Here is a 26738-nt window from a genome sequence, read left to right as displayed (position 1 = left end):
AACATATTTTTGTACCCTGCACTGAAATGCCATCGTAGTGGCTTGTTCATATTGCAGCCTAGATGATAGAGGCATGATATTCCATGGCCTTGAAAGAGTTATTCTGGAAAGTAAATGCTGAAGTAACTCAGAGATTGCCATTCTATCTTCCCCCAGTGAAAAATGAAATGGATCAAAGCATCTGTAAAGCAAAAACCAAAGTGATTATTCATTTCTTTCCTTGTTTAAGAAACATGCACTTTCACTGTGCTACACTTCTCTCCTCTGACCCTGATGCCAGTAATTGCAGATTCAGATTTACCACACAGAGTCTGACCCATAGCTATACCCAAAGAGCAACCACATCCAAGACACAGAAGGAAAGCCAAAAATAATGAAAGCCTCTGTATCTGAAAAGATGCTTATTTAAGATCTCAGGTAAGCCTATAGAATTGTGGACTCAGGCAATCAGACATCAATCAGACATTCAGTTTCTTTTCACTTCCTTGTATTTCTTGAAGCCCTACCAAGAAGTGCTCCAACAGAGAGCAAACAGAGATGACTGCTTCAACAGCACCTTTGCTCCACAGAATTTTCTTTTGGGTAAACAGTCTTCAGTTCCTATGTAGACTTCACTGTGTGCGGATATGTATTAGGGCTAAAACTAAAAGGCAAATTAATGATAAAACAGACTTCTGAATGCAGAGAGAAGTCACTAAATCTTACTTGCATTTACTTTAAACATTAATTAGATTAGAGAATTTATGCAGATGTAAGACATAGCTACTTACTGTATGTATATACAGTGGGTTACAAAGCAATAGAACTGGATCAGGGTAATTTTAGGAAAAGGGATTTTGTTGAAATTATCAGAGGCTTGCAGAATTGATGGGAGGCTGTATATCAGACATGGACATGGGCAAGAGAAGTAAATCACCTTTGGAAATTCAGAGGCATCCATGTTAACAATGTTGTTATAATGAAAAAATAAATAGGCCAGGGTATCATTACTAGGAGTGGACAGAACTAACCATTTTCTGTGTTGTTTCTCCACTCAGTATATAAATTTCAGAGAGGGAGCATCTGATTGGGTTGGTTTGCGTTACATACCTGCCCTTTGACTAGAGGAGGGCAAGATACCTAATTACAATCCACCATACTAAATGCAAGGGGTAAGAATTAATTCCCCAGTGGAGTTCAAGTTGCCATGAAGAAGGAGAAATAGGTGCTGGACGCCAAAAAGCAACAAATGTTCAAGACAACTACCATTTTATTCAGTGTGCATGGTTTATCAGTCACTGTGTTTCATATGCATTATCCTATTTAATCCTTAAATCAAGCCTCATAGTAAGTTATTACTTTACAGGTAAGAAAATTTAAGCTATGAGGAAGGCTAAGTAACTTGTCCAAAGTCAAACCATTAGAAAATGGCAGAATTGAGACAGAGAACAATTTTAACAGACTCCATGTTCCCTCTTGACAGATCTATGTATTATCATTGGTGATAGTATTTCCTGAGCCTCTTACGGGTTAAAAAAAAGATTTTTTTAATACTATGTGTAAATATAGATAGTATATATATAAATATATATAGTACTAGTAGTACTATGCAATGTACAAATTCTTTATTTGAATAAAGCTTTGGGAATAAATGTTATGTAAATTCAGAATGTGTAAATTTGAAATGGTTTTTTTTCTGATGCAAATTCAGGGTTTAGTTTCTGAATATGATGAATTTATCAGTGAATGACCGATGTAAGCCTGCACATCAAGCTTTATAAATAAGCATGCTATCTCTTGGTTTGTAGGAAAGAGATTAATGGAGATAAAAAGTTTAGGTAGTGACTGCCATCTGGATCAGAAAAAAATTTGCATGAAATAGAATGAACTACTACACTGATTTTTGCTGGTAGCATTCCTTTGGATCTTTTGGATCAACTTCCTTTACTGAGTTCAGTTTCCCCATCTGTAGTGAAGAAATACTAATTAATCCCATAATCCCAAGAATGTAATGATCTGATGAATGTAATATACTTTGTTTCTCAATGTTGGCTGTGTTGACCCTTTGGGCCAGGTAATTCTTTGTTTTTGGAGACAGTACAGTCCTTGTTGGATGTTCAAAATCATGCCCGGCCTCTACCTAATAGATGCCAGTAGCACTCACCCTCTAGTAGTGATAGCCAAACAACTGACTCCAAAATCACTACCAGTTTTCTCAATGACATTCTTCTGTTTACTAAAATAAGTTTCCTAAGTTATAAAGATATTTTTCCAAGGGACTTAAAAACTATTTTGAATGTTTTTCAGTTGTCTTCCTACCCTCCCACCACTTTTCTGAATTCATTTTTAGGAGACAGAAAGTGCTTATTATCACTAAACAAAATGTTTTCCTGGCCTCTTGGAGCTCTTGAAGTTCATCTCTTTATACTGTATCCAGATCTGACAATCAGCTGATACTAGTACAGCCTTATCCATTTGTCTGAAGTCGGATGCCACCCAAAAGAAACTGTGAGATTGAGATTTCTGTGCTGGAAATTTATCAGGGAGTGCCCTTAGGATCAGTATCTGCAGGGAGAAGGAAATAGGATTGGGCAAGGGAGGAGTTGCAATACAGTTGCATGAGGGCTTTAGCTAATTCTGTAGAGTCCTTGAGGCAAGGGGTCTGGATCTTTATACTCCTATAGTCTTACAATGACCAGTCACTGAATGTAGGAGTCTCTCAGGGAGAGGACATGACTTTGGCCAAGGAAACAATTCCCTGAGAGGGACTCACCTGAGCCCTGCCAGTCACCAACAATCTCAGCAACTAGGGGAATCGGTACATTAGTCCTAAAAGCAGGTACTGGGTGGTACACTAGAGTTCATCTTTTGTACCAATCAACTCCATTTCCATTACTTAATAAGTTCTTGTAACAGTTTCTTGAGGATTCTGTTTGGTTTTTTGGTCTTCCTTTGTGGGGAAACCTATTAAAGGAAAGTTGGTGTGATGAGCTGTAATCCCTGCTCTAGCCTGTCTCAGGGCCACAACTAATTTTCATCTCCCTCCTCTACTCTTTGTTCTAGATCTCTCTTACTCTTGGCTGAACTCTACTGTTTTAGGGGCTTGCTGATGAAATAAACCTGACTCCCATCCATAAAACCTCTAAGATGCTGTTGCCATGTGTTTCTTAGGCCACAGCTGTTGAACTTGTCTGTTTACATAAAGATTAGGCAAAGGAGTTCTAAGAGATGCCCTACTGGGTCACCTGGATGTCAAACATAGTTTTACACTCCCCATTGTGCAATTTCCTATCTCCTCTTTTTTGATCAGGATCAGTTACCTCTAACCTCTTTCCTGCCTACAGTTCTTGGCATGAGGAGCCCAAAGTGACCAGGTAGCAGTAAGAGCTTAAAGTTTAGTGAGACTTATTTTATGTCCTTTGGTGGAACATCATCACTGTTCTAGGAATCAGGACCTCTAAAGCCTAGGGTTTGCAGGAGTGGGAAACACAGATTCTCCATGTCAATTATTAAGAGTGATGATGGGGCGCCTGTTTGCCACAGTCAGTTAAACATCCAACTCTCAGTTTCCATTCAGGTCATGATCTCAGGAGTGTGAGATTGAGCCCCATGTCAGGCTCTGGACTCAGCGTGGAATCTGCTTAAGATTCTCTTTCTCCCTCTCCTTCTTCTGTTCCTCCCATTCGTGCTCACTTTCTCTCGCTCAAATAAATGAGTATATCTTAAATAACAAAAAAAGAATGATGATAAATACAGCCACTCTGCTACCTCTTAGCTCCTGGACCTATGAATTCTACTTCTTAGAAACACAGGTCCTTATAATGGTTGTTGACTTAGAGTGTGTTCTGTGTCCTAGAGAATGAATTACAGGATATCATCTCCAAGGTTGAGTCCTAGCTGTATCTTCCATAGACTATTCCATCATTCTCTTAGGCTTGCAGCTTCTGGGCTGTGTAGTCTGTGACAGCACCTGGACTATCTGCCATAGCAATTACGGTATTTCTACTTCATGATATGTGGACCATTGCTTTCCATTATGCTTCCAAGAGCCATCATAGCAGTGTCTTAGCTGCATTTCATATAGTCTAGCTAGGGTATTAAATCTTGTGAGAGAATGCTCCCATATCAATAATCTCCATTATCCAAACTCATATTCTATCTCCTCTTGATCCAGCACTTTCTCATATATAGTCTCCTGCTTCCTGATGGTACATGTCAACTAAGTCCTACCGTTCCTTTGAGGTATAGTCCCTTTCTTCCCTTAGCAGGGACAGCACTTCCCAGGTTGAGTTTTGACGTAACTTGATCCATGGCATTGGTCTGGGGGCCAGGTCTTGAAAAGGGAGGTATAAATCCTAGTGGTGGGATGTAAATGTGTAAATGAGTGGTGAGGGTATATGTGTCATCCTGCAAGGAAAGTAGAAGGCTATTTATTGTTTTTAAGGAGCAAGGGACTGCTCTTCTCTAGATAGAAGTTTTAAATCACAGTTTAATAGAGCTTAGTTCTGGTTAATGATGTGAATGACTTAGAGTTTTTTTAATATAATTATTTTATTGTTATTTTTTAAACATTAATATATATAGATAATCATGGTATAAATATGCATGTTATTTAAATATGCATGCTTTTTATCTGTATAAAAAGATATGTATGATAGCTAGCTAGATACTATCCAAGTGAAAATATTTGGATGACTCTTCAAGGCTGATAATAATGGGAATAAGAAGGGGAAAAACAGAAGACTCTGAAGCACAAAATTACAGAAGTTCTATTTCACATAATATGAATATAATATTTTCATGTTTCAAGGCTACTTCTAGCCCAAACTATTGGTGAAGGAGTATTATTTTCACTTAGATGTAAAAAATCTGTGTGTATTGACTCAAGAACTCTTCTCATATTTCTAGACTGCTAATAGTTTGAAAACTCCAGCAGTGTATCAGTACTTATTCCTGTACTCTTCTGAGAGTAGAGTTATAACAGCAGGGAGAGGTACCAGTATTGAAAGGAAGATTGTCATCAAGAATTGAATGTTGAAATTGAAAAGTATGGAGAAACTGGTTTTTAGATAAGAAATGAAAATAAGAAATAGTTTCCCTGAAAGCCTTTCATGTTCCCTATCCAACTTGCTAATTCTTTTCACATAATTATACTTCTAAAAATAGTTGGATAATGACTTGTTTACTAAGTTAATTTATCACGTAATTATGGGACCTCTATTATGTGCTTAATCCTTTGGCTAATATGAGAATAATTTTTCCCTAGAAGAACACAATATCTAGCCTTCTCTTCAATTTGAGGGCATGGGCAGGGGATAAAGACTTAGTATGTCTAAAGTAGGTTTCTTGATTTCTACCACCCATTCTCTGCCAGATGTTCTCCTTCAAAAGTCTTTATTATCTCAGTAAAAGGTACCGGTCACTCAAATCAAAATCCTTAAGTCCTCTTTCCACAACTTGCATAGTGTTCCAACAAAACTGAATAATAGTACACTCTGGAATGATACTGAATTCATCAATTAATCATCATCTTCCCAGTGATTCATCTCTAGACCAAGCCAGCATCATCTTTCAGAGAGTCAGATATATGTCCAAAATATTAAGTCAATTGCCATATCCACTACTGTGTCATAAGACCAAGCCACCAGCATCTTTACCAGAACTACTTGTTTCTACTTTTGTGCCACCTAACCCTGCTGCAATGCATTTTTCATACAGCAGCCAGTGATCTATCTTCTCAAAGCATAAATCTGATCATCACATTACCATGCTTGAAATCTTCCAAAGGTTTACCAAATGTTACCTCTTCAGAAAGTCCATCCCTGGCTATCTAATCACTCCATGTTTTTCTCTCTGCCGGCCATGCTCTACCACCAATGCCTTTTCTTCCCCTAGCACTTAATCAGTTGCTGAAATTATTTTATTTACTGTTTTAGATTATGTTTTCTATTTCTCTCCAAGAAGAATAGCATGCTTAAAAAGAAAAAAAAAAAAAAGGCATGTGTCCCAATGCAGACACCAGTGCCTTGATATTTTATAGTCCTTCAATAAATATCTGCTGAATAAATGAGAGTGGAGGTCACAGCAAGGTCTGAGCCTGGGGTGATTCCTCTTACTGAAATAGTTATTCTGTCCGGTAGAGTCTGAGGAAAAGCTGTACTTACTTTGTTTCTTTGTTTTTATAAAAGACCCCCTGCACTGTGTCTGCATCTCATATGTCAACTTTATGTTGAAAAAAATGTGTTGATGTAGTCTCTTGCTGTCATGATGCTGTCAGGCTTCTGTCTCCACCATAACCATGAATGTTACTTGTCACTGGCAGATGAACATGATTTTCAGCCATGAGAAAATAATAAAGGTTCTTAGTTCTAGGGTATTCTAGGATTTTTCATAATGTTTTCAATGAAATAAATTAACTTCTATTCTTTCATTTTACGGAATGGCTCTGAATGTCATTAAAAACACACATGTTTGTGACTAGATGGATTTCAGTACTTAACATCTTGTGTTAATCTTGTTTTTTAAATCACACTGCCAACCACTTCTGCCAGTTGGACCACCCATATCTGGGTTTCTGTGGTGCATTCTTTTACAAATAGGTCCTTTTTTCCAGTGGATTTTCCTACCTTTTCTACAAATACGTGTTTTCTACTTGCAAGGAAAAAGATACCACACTAAGCAACAAGTTTATGCTCCTCAATCAATTTGAAATTTTTGTCAAATTTATTTTTATTTTCATAATACGGGAAAACTCATTATATTAGTAGAAAGAATATTTTCTCTAGTTCTCAAGTCTGATTTAAGAGTGGAAGAGATGCATTCTAGTTAGATGTACAGGGAATATGGATATGTCCTCTTGGAGAATTCAAAATTAATGCCATTTCTCTTCCCAATTCCTGCATTTTCTTTTCCAATGTCATTGACTCTGTCAAGCAAGATGCGTTTAGTGAGGCCAGGTATCTGGCACTATAAAAGGTATTGTGGGATAAAGCGGCGGTTGACCAAACATAATTAATGGGACTAAGCCAGCTTGCTGACGTGTTTTTTTTTAATAAAGTTTTATTAGAACACAGCTACATCCATTTGTTTATGTATTACCTATGGCTGCTTATATCCTACAAGAACAGAGTTGAGTAATTGTGACAGAGACCATATGGTCTGAAAAGCCTGGATTATTTACTATCTGGCTCTCTACCAAAAAGTTTGCTAGCCCCTATATAAATCATGTCCCCCATTCCCATAAAGTTTATGAATTAATTGGATTTATTGTGAAAACATGGAGTAATTGGCAAATCAGTAAATACCAAATTGTATGATACTGAAGAACATAGATACCACAGAATAGTTATTGGTTGGGAAATAAATCTCATTTACAAAGGAGCTAATGATTTTAAAATGTTGAAATGTGTAGAAATTCCTTGTACTGCCTTTCCTTGATCATTCTGTGCTTTTCTTTGTCAAGTCCCAGATATGCTATGAAATTAAAAGAAATTTAAAACTTTATTAGCAAAGCTAAAGTCCTCCATAATCCCCCAAGTAGATGTGCTAGAGAAATAGCACAAGATTCTTAAGATCACAACATGCCTAACATATCACTGATCCTCAGCTATGTTTAAATAAATGAAAGAACATGCAAACTATAAAGGAAGAGAAGTTCTGTGCAAATAATAGCTAATGTTATTGAGTATTCAAAATGTGCCTCCTTCGAATGGTGTTTCTCAGCAGTAAAGAAACTGGCTTTTTTAAGATTAAATGGTAGCCAGAATGTAAACTACTCTGCTTAGTGTCTGACACATGGCACATTGTAACCGCTTAATAAGTTTTTACTGTCACTATTTAGAGGAAATTGTGTATTTTCTTTCAGACATAGTACTCATTATACTGAGGTGCATGAAAATAAGTAAAGCCCGTAAGTTAACCCTTGATTGTCTCACTCTCAAATACTAAGAAAACATCTGTATTTAGAAAATACATAACAGAGTGAGTCACAGTAGTGTAAAACCAGCTAATTCATCAGTATAGAAACGTCTTTTTTTAAATTTTGTTGCACTGATTATTAATAACTTATTAATATATTTTAAGCAGCAAGAGAAATTAGCTATAATACATGAGGTTGTACCTACTAGCTGCTTCCTTTTATAAGAACTTTTTATTTTAGTTTAACATAAACTAGAAGACCACCACTCCATGGATTTTCACAAAGAAAGCACACCTGTGTAACCAGCACTGAGGTCAAGCAGAATATTGCCAACATCTCAGCCCACCCCTTCCCATGGCTCTTTTCCATCACTACTACTCTCCCAAAGGGAACCACTCTCCTGTCATAGTCTTTACATAGCGCTCTAAATACTAATTGGGGAGATGCTAGCATGTTCTTTTAATAAGTATACAGATTCTGTTAGGCCTTTGAGAACAATCTGTCATTTTAAGTAGAGAATAGGCTTCTGACTGAAATATTTTATGCTAAATATGTAGAGTTCTTTTTACATCATCAGTAATGTGCTTTGACATGTTTAATATGAAAGCCTTCAGGGGCAGGCAATTATTTTCCTCTTCTTAAAACAGAGAGTAAAGCAGGGTTTAACTACATGAAAAAGTTCATGATTAACAACAGCAGACATAGTCAGTTGAAGTCTCACTAGGATGCCCATTAGTCAATTGTGCAAACTTAGCTAGACCTGAAGATGTAGAAGGTGAATTTGAATGACTCTCTGTTCTACCATCATCCAGTACATTCAGGTAATTTTATTTTTTTGTATTTTTCACTAATGTCTGTGAAGAAATTCATATCTCCCCTTCCTTCTCTGCTCCAAAGGCCATAGTAATATACCCTGACAGTTACTTCTGTAGTCCAAATAATGTATGAATGAATATCCAAGAAAATGCTTTGAAAGCTATCAAGTTTTCTATTTTGTAGAGTTATTTCCCCGACCTAATTTTTCTTTGTTTTACTTTATGTTGTATGTTTTTAAATGACTTAAAACAAACAAACAAAAAAGGAGGTTATTACAGTTCTTGTTCCCAAATGTTTAGTTTGGCATCTGATGCAAGGCCTCAATTGCAGGCTCAAGTGCCAGAAGCTCAGGCTGAAAACAAGAATGTGGTGGGCAGGCTTGAGATTTGAATTCAAGAGGAGTGTTTATATTTTCCCAAGAGCCTCATTAACAACCGAAGTCCTGAATGTTACTACCAACGCATTTTAACTGCCTGACTTCTCTGTTTTGTGAAGTAGAGTGTCATCTTATATATCCACGTCTTTACTTTCTCTTCCCTGTCAACTGCCTTGGAAGCTCCAAAAGAAAGGTGAACAGTAAATCCTCATCAACTGCAAAGTTGTGATTTTGTCACAGTCATGGCACATAATCACACAACGGAGTTTAAGTTTTGAATAGTTTCAAAATTAGAAACAACTGAAATGTCCATCAGTAGAGGACTGGTTAAATGAATTATGTTACAGTGGAATGCTGCACACCATTAAAAGAATATTTAATTCTTTTGTTGATATCTACATTTGTTGATATGGCTATAAAATGTCCTGAATAATAATATCACCTTGTATATTCAAATATATTTGGCTATATCTCTCTCTATATATATGTTGTCTTGGAAAATATATATAAACAAGTAAAAGACAAAAGTGATTAATTGTCTTCTCTCAGAGGTAGAATGGGAAATATGTTGCTTCCTGATTTATACTTTTTATTTAAATATGTAATATATCAATTGTGTCATAGCTTTAAGAAGAGAAAACCAATTTAAATAGATAGTTGTGTTGTTTTGTGTCTTTTTTACATGTCTAATATTTCAACCCTTTTTTTTTTCTTTTTAAAATATATTCAGAATCCTCTCCAGAGCTTTGACTGTAGGGGCATACAGGTTTGACTTGGGTGTTCTAGACAAGAATAGGCTAAAGTTTTGCTTTTCCATTTGAACCATTCCACAGTAGAAGGAAATGCTGACCAATGAAGTCAATGCCAAGATTGACAGTGGCATGAAGGTCAGAGAGTTCTTTAGCTCAGTTTCTTGCTCATTCATATGGGTCTGTTTTGTAGCTTTAATAGGATTAAAGAAACATTTACACTGAGGCTTTAGGAGAATTTTCACACTGCTTAACTCACTGAACAATATAAAGCCACAAGATTAAGGATGGGATTTATGTAAAGTCAGTAGGGTAAAATGAGTGCACCTTGTTTTCTCCTTGCTGAGAAAGCACCCCAAGACAGTGGGGACACATGCATAATATGTGTAGGCAAGGGCATGTTTCTCAGGGAAACATGTGATGTAACTTAAAGTTCTGTCTTTTTAAGACAAAAAGCAAGTCCAATCACCAGTGGTTTATTGAAAACAAGACTGATGTGGAAAATAATTTGCCTCTCAAATATTATCTTTATTTGTATTTGCTTCATCTTCCATATATTCTTCATTTTCAACTGTGCATTTCCCTGCCTTTAGAGTACCAGAAAGATTGAAGTTCTTTTTTCTGACTGCAATTCAGAGACTCATATTGCCTCTTGTAATTTAGGTGAATATTGACTTGCTTCAACAGTTATCTGAACTGGAGATAAGATTAACACCCTCGGGAAATTGACAACGCTAAGCAATAGTACCTAATTAGGACCTGTGGCAGGTTGTAGTTTTCAAAAATGACCATAGCCATGTTCCCAGTCCAACATTCTCTTGCTATATGGTCAATAAGCAGAGTCTGTTTCTCTTCATCTTGAACCTGGGGTTGAACTTTGTACCTGCCTCAACAAATTGGATCTGATGGATGTGACACTGAGTGATTTTGAGGCTAGATCAAACAAGGCAATAAGGCTTCCACCTACCCATTTTTCTCCTTTGGCATAATCTAACCATTGTGCTGTGACAAAATTCAGGCTAGCCTATTTGGAGGAACCACATGGAAAACCCACATGCAAAGGAGCTGAAACTTCCAACCTCCAGCCGGCATCAACCACCAGATGTGAGCCCTCAGATGATTCTAGCTTCTAACTTTCAGGTCTTCTAGCTGAGATCCCAAATATTATGGAGCAAAGGCAAGCTGTTAGAGTTGTACCATATTCAGATCACTAATACACAGAGTTCATGAGCATAATAAATGGTTGTTTTAGGATAATTTATTTCGCCACCATAGTAACTGGTACAGGGCCACTTCTCCACTTAGAGAAGAAGGTATCTGTAGACAAGGGCATAATTCTTTTTGAGAGATAATTTTGTATCTCCATGGTGTGGCTTGGATTTAAAGAGTAATTTTTTAAAAGCATATGTAGCTAATGTGGCAATGCACAGAGAAGAATGACCAGAGGACTGGTTATTAAAAAGTACTTGAGCAAACAGATCTTATGCATTCAGAAACCACCAAAAGTCTCCATTAGGTCCCATTAGGTGCTCCTTGTGATTCCAGGCTGTTTCAGGATTTGGAATATTATCTAGACTGATGGAGCAATCCAGAATACTGCCTTTCAGAGATTTCAACATGCCATTACCTAATTCTTCTAGTTTCAGAAGTACAAAATGGGCACTGCTAGAAAGCAGCTGGGAGCTCTCGCTGCATTAAATCTGACAAAGCTGAGAAAATGAACGGTTCTCAAAACAATTTTCAGTGATAGAAATGAAGAAGCTGGACAGAGTTTTTCATATTATCGTTTTGTTATAAATTTCAAAATGTGTATAATTTTCAAGTAATTTCATAAATTATTGTTACTAGTTCTTTTACTCCCCCATTCATCTTGATTATATCTATGTACTGTAAAGATAAAGGCACTGTGTTATACATTATTTATGGATGCAAACATCTTTTTCACATGCTATTTTATTAATTGATGACGAAAATTTAAAGAATACCATAACTAGTGTACTGAGCACTTTATAAAATAACTTGCAGTTTCTTTTACTCATTTTAAATCTCTTGTACATAGAGATACCTGGGTGGCTTAGTCAGTTAAGCATCTGATTCTTGATTTCAGTTCAGATCATGATCTCATGGTCATAAGATCAAGCCCTGCATCAGGCTCCATGCTAGGCAGGGAGTCTGCTTAAGATTCTCTCTCTCCTTCTCCCTCTGCCCCCCTCCTCTTGCCTTCTTCTCTATCTCACTCGCTCTCTCTTAATAAATAAATAAATAAATAAATAAATAAATAAATAAATCCCTTGTACATATTATTTTTGTGAAGGCAAAAATACCATTTGAGGGCAGCCCCGGTGGCTCAGCGGGGGCAGCCCCAGTGGCTCAGCAGTTTAGCGCCGTCTTCGGCCCAAGGCATGATCCTAGAGACCCAGGATCAAGTCCCATGTTGGGCTCCCTGCATGGAGCCTGCTTCTCCCTCTGCCTGTGTCTCTGCCTCTGTGTGTGTGTGTGTGTGTGTGTGTGTGTCTCTCATGCATAAATAAATAAAATCTTAAAAAAAAATATCATTTGACTGTTCAAAAATTTGAAAACAAATTTAGTAATTACCCATTCTTATTTTGTTCTTTATTCAGCAAACATTTAGTCAGTCCTTATTATGTATCAGGTACTGCTCTAGACCTTGGAGAGACAGAACTATATACATCAAGTCCCTGTTTTCCTAGGGTTTTCTTAGGGACCCTACATATTAGTGAAGCATAAGGCTGACAATAAACAAATGTGTGATATTTGAGGATGTTAAATGCCTTGGGGATCAGAGTGAAGAGCAGGTGTGCTATATTTTAGATAAAGTGCATGGAAGAGGCCTCGGTGATGAACTGATGTTGGCATTTAGGAAGAGACCTGAATGTACAGAGTGATGAAGTCACACAGTCATCTGGAAGGATATTCCACATGGAGGGAACACCAAGTACAAAGGGCTGATGTAGAAGGGCGCTTGTTTATATTTGAGAAAGGGCAAGGAAGACAGGGTGGCTGGAACCAAGTGAGCAAGGGGAAGACTGCAGGGAGATCAGAAAGATGTGCCAAAAGGAAAGTGAAAAAAAATGACTCCGTCCAAGTTACGAATATCTCTGTCAAATGCTGCTGATGTGTCCAGTAAAATGTGGACTTAAAATGAGCAGTCCTTAACTAATATAATATCAGATGAGCTCACATTGAAGGGACTTTAAAATCGTAATTTAATCTCTAACAAGGTATCAGATTTGTAATTAGTGTTTTTTAATTTTAAATATACGTATTTCAGTACAAGTTTTAAGCATAAGATATTGCTAAGATAAAAATAAGGAAACAGTGGTTAAGTATAGAAGTTTAAAGAAAGAGAAGGAATAGTGTAAAAACTCCAGATTGTTAAAGAGTACATTTGTACTTTTTTTTTAATAAATGATGTGGGATATATTTGGGATACATCTAAAAACATAACTAATTGTTCTATTTATGATGTCAAGTATAATACACTGGAAATTCCATCCTTTATAACCATGTAACTTATGATAAAAAAAAAACCTTTAGATAATGGGACGCCTGAATGGCTCAGCAGTTAAGCATCTGCCTTTGGGTCAGGGTGTGATCCCAGCATCCGGGATTGAGTCTCGCATCAGGCTCTCTGCGAGGAGCTTGCTTCTCCCCCTGCCTATGTCTCTGCCTCTCTCTGTGTGTCTGTCATTAATAAATACATAAAATCTTAAAAAAAAAAAAAAACTTTAGATAGCAACTTAAAAATGCATAAGGGGGCATACAGGACCAAAATTTTAGAGACCTCGTGCTCGCTTCAGCAGCAAATCTACTAAAATTTTAGAGACCTCTAAATCAAACCAATTTGAAAACAGTGTCACAGATTTGTAAGGTACTGATGTGTAGTTAGTTTTCTCTATTCCATGTAACATGATAAATCTCTAACCTTTATCAGCCATTAAAAAAATGGGTATCCTTGGCCATATGTGTGTCCAAGAAAGTAATATTGGGATGGGGCAGTGTAAGTTCTATTTGAAGAACTCCTTGAAGCAGTAGTCAGTAGCATTCTTTCTTTCAGCAAACTATTAAATATTGACCAAGAAGAAGATGGAATATTACTCAGCTATTAGAAATGACAAATACCCACCATTTGCTTCAACGTGGATGGAACTGGAGGGTATTATGCTGAGTGAAGTAAGTCAGTCGGAGAAGGACAAACATTATATGTTCTCATTCATTTGGGGAATATAAATAATAGTGAAAGGGAAATAAGGGAAGGGAGAAGAAATGTGTGGGAAATATCAGAAAGGGAGACAGAACGTAAAGACTGCTAACTCTGGGAAACGAACTAGGGGTGGTAGAAGGGGAGGAGGGCGGGGGGTGGGAGTGAATGGGTGACGGGCACTGGGTGTTATTCTGTATGTTAGTAAATTGAACACCAATAAAAAAATAAATTAAAAAAAATAATAATTATTATTGCCTTGCAGTATGTAATATTTGGACACCATTAATTAGTTTTGATAGCCCCAATTCCATATTTTATCTGGGAAATTATACCAATGCATTTCTTTAATATTTAGTATACATTACTTATAAGCAAAACACATGTCTACATGAAGCTTTAATCAAGTTACTTGCTTTTAATTATGGTATAATTCTACTTCAGACTATTTTCATTGAGTCTCTTTTTTGACATTCGTAGAATTGTAACTGCCTTATTCATACTCAAAATCGAACACCTGTAATCTCTTTCATTAGGAGCAAGTTTCCAACACAAGTAATCTTTATTTTTACATTAAATTTGTTCACTCTACCTTCTATTAATAGTTTGCTTCCCTGTGGGGTTGTGTACTATCTTTGAATATTTTCTTCTAAACTAATTGTTCTAGTTTGTGTCCATTTGTCAACTAATTTATGATTAATTTTTTTCAGTAAGTCACACTTAAATATTTGTTGTTGGTAACTATAGTTTTGATATTTTGATTATCTGGTAAATATATTTCTCAATTCTACTTTTCCCTTTTTTGCATTACTGAAGATTATTGAGATGTATGTAATTAAAAATTATATTGTTCTCTTTATAAGAACTTGAGAATATGGAAAATATAGCCATTAAGAGGATCTTTAATACTTATTTACTGTGCTCCCCCTCCCACTTAACTTTTTTGGATAAAATAGAGTAATGAGAATCAGATTCTACAATGTTACTTTGCTGTGATTTCTTTTTCAAACTTTTTTTGAAAGGTGTTTCCTTAGCTTTTCCAACATCTTCACTCTTTGATTAGAATGACAGAAGTATACTTTGTGGTCTTTATCACACACATATTTTGTTAACAATTTATCAAATGTTTTTATATATTCTAGGACCTGAATAGCCTTTTACTAATAGTGTTATTCATTCTTCCAAAACAACTTACTAAGGTTGATTTAAAAAGATAGCCTCCCCCCACAAATATTTTCATTAAACCTTTACTTGTACATTAGTTCAGTGTAACAGTCTGAGCTTACACTCTGAAGCCAGGGGCTTACATGTTCTAAATATGGTTTTTAATACCAATTCTCAGATACAGAATTTTTTTGATATTTTAATTTCCTCATCTGTAAAATAGAAGTGATGATCATAATTTAGTCAGTTCTTATTTTCCATTCTACTTTTGAGACTTCTTCTGAAAATACAGCTGACCCCTGAAGAATGCAGAGATTATAGGTGTTGACATTCCACACAGTTGAAAATCCACATATACCTTTTGACTTCCCAAAAACTTAATCACTGATAGCTTACTGTTGCCCTTATCAATAACATAAACAGTTGGTTAACATAGATTTCCTTGTTACGTGTACTATATAAGAGTATTATATACTCTTATAATAGTGTAAGCTAGAGAAAGGACAATGTTATTAAGAAGGGGGCACCTGGCTAGCTCAGTTGGAAGAGCATTCAACTTATCTAGGGGTCATGAGCTTGACCCCACACTGGGTATAGAGGTTACTTAAAAATAAATAAACAAACTTTAAAGAAAAAAAAGAAAATCATAAGGAAAACATTTTTGCAGTACTATACTATAAAAAATCCACATATAATTGGACCCATATATTTCAAACCCGTGTTGTTCAAGGGTCAGCTGTATGAAATTAACCTGATGAAATGAGGGAAGAAATGCTAAGTCCTAATATTAATACTTTGTGCCACTTTTTGTGCAGAGTTTTATACCAGGGACCATTGTAGGTTGTTAGCTTTTTGACCAAGGAAGCTATGTGGAATGATCATCAAATAGTGAAATAAAGTTCCCCAAGAGAAGTAAATGCCAGTCAGTTCTTTGTTTTCTGGAACTTCATCCCCACTTTTTGATGATTGCTCCACATGGTTCCTCAGTCAAAAAGAGCAGTTGTAATTTTGTTTCCTACATGTAGGGTACATGTAGAAACTGTCAATGATACTCCCAATGTCCTTTTCCTGCTGCCCTTACCTAAATAAGACTCAAATATGTCTTTTCTTAACTAGGTTTCAAAAATCCTTTAAAAATAAATACTGCTTTGGTCATTTTTACACCAATCCACGAACTAATGGACTTTTGGCAATTCCAGATTCAATGCTACATCAGAGGAAGACTTTTATGGCAGAGTGTCTAAAATCTGCGTTAGTGTGGTGGTCTTCCTCTCTTAAATATCATCCCTAACTTTTCCCAGTTTCTCAGCCAATAATAGTCCAGCCCTACTTTGGGTTCCATGCTCAGCATAGAGTGTGCTTGTCCTTCTCCCTCTGCTCCTCCCCTGATTCTCTCTCTCCAATAAGTAAATAAATTAAACCTTAAAAATACCTATATGTGTTTATACACATATATATGTACATACTATTAAAAATAATGGTGAGGGATACCTAAGTGGCTCATGTCAGGGTCCTGGGATCAAGCACCACATCAGGCTCCCTGCTCAGCGGGGAGTCTGCTTCTCACTCCCCCTCTCCCCAACTTGTGTTCTCTCTTGTTCTGCTCTCTCTCTCTCTCAAATAAATAAATCTTTAAAACAATAAAATAAAAAACTAAAAGCATGATGAACAGTAAATGAGCGTCAAATAGCGAGTGTGAAACTGATAGAGATTTAATATAAATATGTACGTATCAGAAGGTCTGTTCTGCTTATCAGAGTTAATCTGCAGAATCAGCTTGGAGTTTCCTAAGAACAAAACTATCATATTTTACATATAATATTCATAAGTTTAAATTGATTAGGAGTTTTATATTTCCAGACATCCTAAGTGAACTTGTTTGTCTAGGCAAAATTTTATTCCTATAGTTTAGAATCTATCCCCATTACATGCTTTTTCAATATTTTTAGGGTTTTTTCTTTTTTACACTTCTAGTTTGTGAATGCAAATACTCTTATGTAGCAGAGGAAAAAAAGACACTTGCCATTGAAACTTGAATATATATATGTTAAGGTGATCAATATAACCTGATCATTATGATTATTTTATTTTTAATTTTTAGCATTCATATACTCAAGCTATTACAGGAGATTTTATTTCATCAGTTGTTCTTCAGTCCCCACATTACGATGGCCAACTTGCTGGAAATTTTAGTCTCATTCACTTAATATTTTGAGCTTATCCTCAAATTCTTTAGCTCATACTCTAAAAAGTAAATTTTGGTTTCTGATTTGATGGTAGTCATGCACAGTATAAAGTTGGTATATATCTCACTGGGATCTATATTTGTCTCCTAATAAGAAAAACTAGAAATAACAGCATCAGTAAGTCCAGAGGCAAGCAATTTAGAGCTAGGACGGAAGCTTAACAAAATTATAAAATGATTCAGGATCCTTCTATTTTTGTGCTTTTTCTATCTTTAGCACTGGCTTACATTTTTAAGGCTACAGAATAGTAGCTGGAGCTCCAGTAAACACATTTGTGATGAAGGAGAAAGGAAAAATGGAAAAATTAAAGGAAAAAGAATTTGGGACAGGTGTCTGTCCCATTTTTAAGGAACTCTTCTAAGAGATCCTACCCAGCAACTTACACTCTCATGTCTTGAGCTACCCCTAGCTGGAAGGGAGTCTTGGGAGTGATGGCTTGAGGATGTTCATATCGTTCCTGGAACTAAACTGGAATTTTATTGGAGAGAGAGTTCATACGCTTTGCCATAATCCCTGACTTCTGATATCTTCTGTTTGGTGGGTGTTTAATGTTAGGTATTTTTCAGCATCTTCTATTTGAGCAGGTGCTCTTGCCATTTTTAGGCAATAATATCCAACTTTAGCTTTCTTAATTGAAAGCAAACTTCCTTTACTCGTTTACAAGGAGGATGGTGAGGGTTTTCTTACATTCCTTGATCCAGCTGGGAGGCAGCAAGGTATTTTAAGAGGACTGACTTGGTGTTTTCCCACTTGGTTTCCTCAGAAGGATAAATCTGTTTTAAAATATGCCAGACAGATGGTATTTTTTTCCTTAAGACCTCACTGATCAAGTACACATCATAAAATTTTGAATGAAGAGTAGGAGCAGTCCTGTATATTAAAAATGAGAGAAAAAAGTCTATTCACACTAACTTCCATTTAATTAAATGGTGTTTTGTTCCATTGGCTTGATTTTGAATACTGAGGATTTCCTAATGGGAATCAGTTATGCATCATGGCTGTAGCGCATCTCACACTGTGTACTTGGCCAGTTGTATTAGTAGTAATGGGGATGTGAAAGTAAGCAAATGAAGACTGTCTTAGTCTCAAAGGTAAAACTAGGTGAGATCTGTACCATACAATGCCTTTATGAATTACATTTGCCTTTTCTTTTGTTACGGACCTAGCAGGAAGTAGTCTGTTGTTTTTACATATGGTCACTGAGGTTTGTAAATTAAGGCAGTGATTTCTTATATGATGTATTTAATGTGCTAGTTTTTCTTTAAACACTTCTGTTGCATTTTCAGGGAAGTATTTGTATATTAATATAAGAGAAACTTTCCAGAACCTATTTAGAAAGAGAAGATAATTACATGGTTTAATGACTATCTGTGGGGCTTAGGCATCTTGACAGGTTTTTGCATGAGTGTATGCAATGCAAGAAACTCTTGCATGTTTTATAGCACAACAGATATTATGGCAAGGACCCGAGTCATAACTGAAGTTCTTATCTGAGAAGACAATGTGGTATTGTGATTCAGGGAATAGGTTTGGTGTCATACAGCTGGATTTGAATCCTGGCCCTGCCACTCACCCCAGTTATCAGTCTCTAAGCCTCAGTGTCCTCATTCATAGAGTTCCAAAAGAATAAAAATAACACAATACAATGTTTCCCATTGATGCCCTGCATTTAATGTAATCTCCCCACTTTGAGCCTGGGCTGGACTGAGAGGAAATGAAAAGATTATATAGCTTCTGTCTTGGGTGCTTTCTCATTCTCTTGGTGTTCTTTTGATCCCTCTCATTCTCTCTTGGATTGCTTGCTTTGGGAAGTCAGCTGCCATCACATTAGCAACTTTGCTGAGGGGCCTCACCTGAGCTCTGTTACAAATGTATATTTTGAAGCATGTCCACAGCCACTGAGGGAACTTGGAAGCAGGTTCTTGCCCAGTTGAACTTTGACTTGACTACAGCCTAGCTAAGTACTTGATTGCAACCCCTAAGTAGAGACCATGAGCCAGAGGCACTCAGTTAAGCAGAACCCAGTTCCCTTGCCCAAAACTGTGAGATGATAAATATTTGTTGTTTTTTGCTTTAAACCATTAGATTTGGGGTGATATGTTACACAATAAGAGACAACTAATACAACACATAAAGAGGTTCACCTGTGCATGGCAGGTAGCAAGCACTACCTATCGAGAATTCGTAACACTAATCTCAAAACAAGAAAAGATAATACTTAATTCCACATTACAGGGTTATCGATCATGCATTGTAAATCATCTTTAGTATATGTGTGCACAGAGCTCCCAAATAAACCTTGTGGACAGTCACTTGCCTATTTTTGTAGATTGACACATATAAGGCAAATTGTATCAGTCATCTGAGATTTTAAGATAGGATGGAGAGACAGGAACAAGAGGTCATGTAATTCTTTCTTCTGCTTCAAAATAAGATGAAATATATGTTGCTGAAGATCAAAACAAAAGAGGAGATAGAGAGTAATTAGCAGATATTATTCCTTATAGTAACACAAAAGAATTGCTAAAAATATTTAAAAAGAAGAATTGATAAAAATACAAGAGTTTGTGTTTGTTACTTAAACATTTTATTACTTAACAGTATTTGTTTAGGATCCTCATGTTTATTTAATTCACAAAAAGGTCATCCTACATATTGCAATATTTGCAGTAACCAAGTTCTTGAAAAAATATGTAGAGAAAGATTATTTCACTGTTTGGGAGCATGTAACAAATTGTATTAAAAACTTTGTGTGGAATGTCATATTAAAATCAGTTAGTCTGCCTTGCCAGAATCAATCTATCTTATATTTGAGATAAACACTCTGCTTGCCAATGAATTCTAGAAAGTAGAATATGGAACTTATTAATGGGGAAATATAACCTTATAGTTTAGAGCCCTAAGATAGAATTTCTGCATAACTACTATTACAGTTTATCTACCTTTACCTTTTTTCCAAAATTTCCCTAGATCAATGGCTTTCATTTTTTACGTTGTTTTGGAAATTTTAAGGTTTTCTTTGGAAATTGTCACAGGAGTAAAGCAGTTGTTACCAGAATCCCTCCCCCCACCCCAAATTCATTGAATTTCACATATAGAAGTTCATACCATAAAGTCTATTGCCTACCAGGCAAGTCAGAGTAAAATCTTTTTTTCTTTTTTTTTTAAATATTTACTCACTATTACAGTACATCCTTTTCTGGCCAACTGTTTTAAGATCGAATAAGGTTGTATTCCAAGGTGGTTTGCTTGCACATCAGAGTCTGGAATGCATATTGGTTTATTCTGTCCAGATGATTTAGCGAAGAGCAGAAATGAATATTCCCATTTCCCAGTGGATTCTTATGGCAGTTTGAGATAAAAAGGCAGAACTGCCCAAATATGTAGAACTTATTTTAGATGATTCAAATACAGAGAATTTACTTACCCCAAGACATCTTAAAACAAAACAAAACAAAGCAAAAAAACAATCCTTTAGTTGTGGCCAATAGAGTTTAAGTCTCTTTATACCCGTTTTTCATTTACTATAAAAGAGCATCTGTAATTCATCTTGGGCATGGTAGAAAATTACACAACTTCTTTATATGTTGACATTTTTTAACTCTATAAATAGTCAGATAGACTTGAAATACCCTTTAAAATTGAAAAGTATTCTCAAAGAGAAAAGGAGATGTGAACCTTGGATTGAAAGTCTTCATGGGTCATGAATGATGGCCTGCAAATGTTCTGCGAAAGAGGTTGGGCCTACATTTCTGAACTTCAAGGTTGAGGCAACTGGCACTGCCTTAGTTCAAACCACTGTCCTGACATTATATCGAAACTTTTAGAGTCAGAGTTATTCTAAACATGTACTTTATATAACATTATTATCCTAAAGTTGGTTCAAAGTCTCTTTCAACATGATTTAAAATAATGACATAGCTATAGTCCCAGAGAGGAGATTTCATGTCTAAACTCAAGCTTTATATACAGTATATCCCTCTTGCAATTGAATTTGCTTCTCTGAAAATATAAAGAAAAGACTATTTTAAAAGAGAAACTCTATATGGTTAGTGTACTAATAATAAAACAGATACCATAGAACCTCCCTTAATGCAACTAGTAATATTACAGAGAAGTCTATATTTCCTTAGGCTAAATTGATGAAAAGCAGAATTTGAGGATACAGAAGAAAAGTAAAGAGGGTAGTGTTTAGAGCAAAAATGTTTAAATGTTACACAATAAAAGTAATCACCACTCAAGAATAACTTGCTCTTCTTCAAGTCTATCAGCCCTTATTATGATGATTTCATAAAACATACCAGACCATTATAGTTATGTTCGCATATTAAGTTTTAAAGTCAGTCCATAATCCACTTCCTTCATGTCTATACCAGGGCTAAGAGTGGTGATGTCATTGCACCCAGAATAGTTCTCAGCACCTACTAGGGATGAGTCTTACCTATCCATTGTCAAAAACTCAGGGAGACCCTAGAACGCACTTGTTACCTAGGAGGGTTTTTCTTAAGCAAACATAAACTCAGGTTAATACATTTAAATATATTTTTAAAACTATGATTTTTAATTGTAGGAGGACATTTAAGTTTGTGAAATGCATCTCTTAACCACTCAGAGCATCAATTTTCCATAAGTATAAAATGCAGATGTTAGACTAAGAAGTCTCATAATGTCTTTCCACTAAAATTCCGATTATTCATTAAGAGGAAACTCAATCAATATAGTCTTTTTCCAATATTTGCAGTTTGTTTTCAGTCTACAGAAGTTCTCAAGAAAAATTAATATGTGGGGTATTTTCCAAAGTATGCTTTATGCACATGCACAGATAATTTCAAAGTTTAAAAAGTATGACAAGTGTTACTCTACTGTAGCCATTTTGGCAGTTAACAATGCTTATGAGCACAAAAGCTCTGAGAAGTTCTAAGGAAAAGAAACTCTTTTTAATCCTGCATTTCTCAAGCTTACTTAACTAAACAGCATTAAAAAAAAAAAAAAAAAACCAGGACATGTGCTACATAAAAATGGTGTTTTGTACATTGTGGGAAACACTCCTCCAGTATGTAAGGACCTCAACAATTTGGAAAAATCATTGTTAGTAGTTTCCTAGGCCTGCTATAACAAAGTACCACAAACTGGATGGCTTAAAACAACAGAAATTTATTTTCATAGTTCTAGAGGCTAGCAGTCTGAAATCAAGGTGTTGGGAGGGCCGCACTATCTCTGAAGCTCCAGGGCGTGAACTGTTCTATGCCCTTCTCCTAGCTTCCAATGTTGCTGGCAATCTGATGCATTCCTTCGTTAATAGCCACATCACCCCAGTCTCCACCTCCATCTTCATGTGGTATTCTTCCCCATGTCTATCTCTGTGTTTCTCTGTCTTTTATTAGGACACTAGTGAGTCAATGTAGAGGCCATCCTAATCTGGTATGACCTCATCTTACATTCTAATTATATCTGCAAAGACCCTTTTTCCAAATGAGGTGATACTCACAGATGCGGGAGTTCGGAATTAAATACATCGTTTGGAGGGACACGATTCAACCCATTACAATAGTTATCTGTCAAACCTCATATTCCCATTGCTCCTTAGCCAGATCATGTGTTACAGTGCACCAGGTCTCAATTTTCTGACCTTTCTCTCTCATCTACATTCATTCCATAAAGTCTTCTGTGCTTTAAATGTCTTTAGATACAGATGATTTCCAAATTTGATCTTGTCCTGATCTTGTCCCTGAACTTCAGTCTTATATCCAATATCTGCCATATATGATAGGAGTATACAAACTAACCCTGTCCAAAACAAAATTCTCATTTTCCTGTGGCCACCTTACTCCACTTGCAGCCCATCACCAATAAATGGCAATATTATTCTAAGAATAACCTTTTATTTCTCTCTTCCTTTCATCTACACTCCTAATCCATCAGCAGCTCCAGTTGATCCTTTCTCAGATATGTTCCCAGCCTGATGTGCTGTTAAGCTTCCACTGCCAGCAGTCTGATTAATGTTATATCTTTCCCAAACCAGAAGTCTCCCAACTGGGTTTTCCTCTTCCACTCTTGTCCCACTACCGTCTGTTGTCCCCAGAAACAAAGTGTGATGTTTTTCAAACCTTAAGTATGATCACACTCCTCTTCAAAACTCTGCAATGTCCTCCATGACCTAAAGTGTCCTACATGTTCTGGCTACTGTCTACTTCTTGATCCTTCCTCCTTCTCCCCCTTGCTCATTTTGCTCCAGTTTTATTAAATGTGTTGCCACTCCAGTCAAACCAGATCTGAACCCACATTTTGGACTTTGCTCTTGAAATTTCATCTGCCATAAAATTTCTTTCTTTCCTGATGCTTTTGTGTGGTTCCTATCCTCCCTCATTTCTTTCAGCTCTCTTCATGACCACTTTGTCCATGTGCTGTTCTCTATTCATGCTACCCCAAAAGCTTTCCCCTTGTCTTGGTGAAATGCTACTTTGTCATTTTTATAGTACTGATCTCTACCTGAAAAGTAGTTTTTGTCTCCTCAAACTATTGTATAAATTATGTAAGAACAGAGAATTGTCTGATTCACCACTGTATTTATAGCTCCTAAAATGGTGTCTGGCACATAGTAGGTGCTGGAGAAATATTGAATAAATGAGCAAATGAAAGAATGTATGAATACTCCTAAGCAGGCTTTCTCCACTACATTCAAGCTTCTTTCCTTAGTGTCTCTCGACAGTCTCTTTTTGTGACAGTCTCTTTTTGTTCTAATCTGCTTTCCTACAATTTCTAACCCATCTTCTCTTTGTCTAAGGAGACTCTCTTGATACCCTGAGCGCCTGTTCAAGTCCTGCCTTCATGAACTTTTCACTGCTATCCTCCTGCCATGATCCCTCCCTGTCTCTGATCTTCCATTGGACTCTGTCTTTACATATCAGCACCTAATTTCTCTTCAATTTTTGCATGTGTGTCTCTCCAAAAAGATTGTAAACTTCTTAAGGACAAGGATATTATAATATACTTTTTTTTGCTCAGGCCTCAGAGCAATAATGTACAAATAGTGGTAAATCTTGACTTTTTTTTTATTGATCAACTGATTGAGTAATCGATTAATTGATTGCCTCAATCTCAAATATGTAAATGAAACAACAGCATTAGCGTCTGTTGGGGAGATATATAATAAAGTCAGAAAAAGAGAGGCATTCATATCCAAATAACACCATTAAAAGGTCAGCACTATAATAAATTAAGTGACTGAAGAACTATTTCGTTTCTTATTAAAAGGTAAACAATCTTTCTTATCCAGTATGATGATATTAACTGGAAAATCTGTCTGAGTAATTGCAGTTTCAGATCATCATACTTGACCTTTCTTTAATGCTCATGAAAGAGCTTGTTAATGAATGTGAAAACTGAACCGATAAAACTTACTAAACTGATAACATTTGCTTATGGAATCACTTTCCCCTCAGTGAATTTTATATCCATTGTAGCTTTTTGAAAAAATTAGATCACTTTTTAAAGAATAGTTTAATATAGTGGAGGGCATATTGAGAAGTAACACTGATAAAGGTAAACTCAATACTTTCACATCTCTTTCTATATCTTGTTGGTAGAAGCCCCAAAAGATATTGAAACCACAATTAGTACTAAGTGTATTATATGTATATATATTACACATAAAATACATACATACACAAAAACAGTGTTTCAGATTTTCTGGGATGTAAACAGTGTTCTTAACAGTTCTATTAAAAAGAGCCATATTTATTTGTAATGGACTGAATTGTGCTCTTCAGACCAATAGAAGTTTACCATCCATCATATTGTATTTTGAAATGAAAACTAAGACCTAGAGGTCTTTTTCTCTTTCTTGCTACAGCATGAAATACTAATGGAAATGTAAATCTAATTCAAGGAGTTACTAGGAAGTCACGTGTTCTTTTTTGTTTCCTCCTGACCTATTAACTTTTAGCAAATCGTACCTTTTGAAATGGTTTTCAGCAGTATGCAAACTGAAGTGATGCAAAGAGGGAAGAAAGATTTAAAAGGCCGAGGTGTCTGTTTCAGAGACCTCAGAATTTCCAGGGTTTTTTTCAGCTGAAACAACAGAAAATGGAGGCGAAAACAAAACAGTTAGAGCTATAGTTTTAGGAAAAGATTGTAAACCCATACTCAGAAATGCTTGCCACCACTACTCTGGACATAATATTGTCAGGATGAAGTCATAGAGTACAAATCTTTGACTCACTTTGAAATGAAAGCCACAAATACAGCACTAAGCCCCAATTTTCAAGGGGCAAAAAGAGTTGAATTATTTTACCAAAATTCTTTTGTCTCAATAAAGGATAATAAAGTAATGCCTAATAAAACAGAAACTGTTGAAATTCAGGAACTTGCCTAAAACGTCAGCTTGATGGACTTATTTCAGAGAGAGGAATCTGCCATCTTTATAAGTGAAAAGATCTCAAGTGTTCCTCTTCACAGACATGATTTTTGTATCATGTCCAGGAAGGACTCACCAAAACTGGAAGATCAGCTCTGGGCTCTGGGATGGCCCAATTTATCTTCCTTCCCATAGGGGATCCCCATTGCTCCTTAAAGTGTTGAGTTCCCATTGATTTAATGGATCCTTGCCTTCAGAGGGTTCTGGGGTGGCATGCTGAAAGATATGAAGTGAACCTTGGAGCTGCCTAAAGCCAAAACCAGTATATCCATCATCATATAATCCATTAAGTCCACAGGCAAAAAAGAGAGAAGTGCTTGTTATGCTTAAATAAATCTTTTTGCCCTATGTATACACCTACTTTTTAAAAAATTACAGAGTATTCATTCTGAACGTTTAAATACAGATGATTATTGTCACTTAGCAACAATCACAGGTTGCATGTTAATTATGTGTGTTTGTGCAATAGGCCCTCAGAAGAAGTTTCTCCTCTAATATTCATAAATTCTAAAATATTCAAATTTTATTTTAGTGCAACTCCTGATTATTCTAGGAGGCTTCTAGAAGACTTTGAACTATTAAAGCTAACATTTATGAAACATTGTAAAACACCCTTGAAGCCCCCTCCAAAATGAATCCATGTGTCTTATCCTGCCTGACACCATCCTCTACATACAATTCCGAATACAACCATCCTCCCTGATTACATAATTTCCTTGCCTCAAAAAGAAATGTTCTATTGCTTATTGATGTTAACTCAAAAAAATACACTTTTGAATTTTGCTTGGCTTTTGTGCTATAAGAAAAAGGATATCAGACTATCTCTAGTCTGACCATTTCCCTTCTAAATTC

The 26738-nt window shown here is 36.0% G+C and overlaps 1 protein-coding gene across 8 annotated transcripts in view; it reads left to right on the top strand.

The window, feature by feature from the left end:
- The window catches only part of CCDC91 (coiled-coil domain containing 91), a 332348-nt gene that overhangs the window by 300729 nt on the left and 4881 nt on the right, over positions 1–26738 (top strand). Inside the window, exon 13 of one of the 8 annotated variants that reach the window (XM_025455496.3) lies at positions 9044–9743. The exons of the other annotated variants lie outside the window; for them this stretch is intronic. Within the exon in view, the coding sequence (XP_025311281.1) occupies positions 9044–9103 (60 nt within the window). The 3' untranslated portion in view covers positions 9104–9743. Of the gene's footprint in view, positions 1–9043; positions 9744–26738 lie in introns of those variants that run through there. 8 annotated transcript variants of the gene reach the window in all.

Source organism: Canis lupus, chromosome 27, assembly GCF_003254725.2.
Source record: "Canis lupus dingo isolate Sandy chromosome 27, ASM325472v2, whole genome shotgun sequence".
In the NCBI taxonomy this organism is placed as follows: Eukaryota; Metazoa; Chordata; class Mammalia; order Carnivora; family Canidae; genus Canis; species Canis lupus.
Note: the sequence above shows the minus strand (reverse complement) of the source record. Positions and strands in the feature narration are given on the sequence as shown.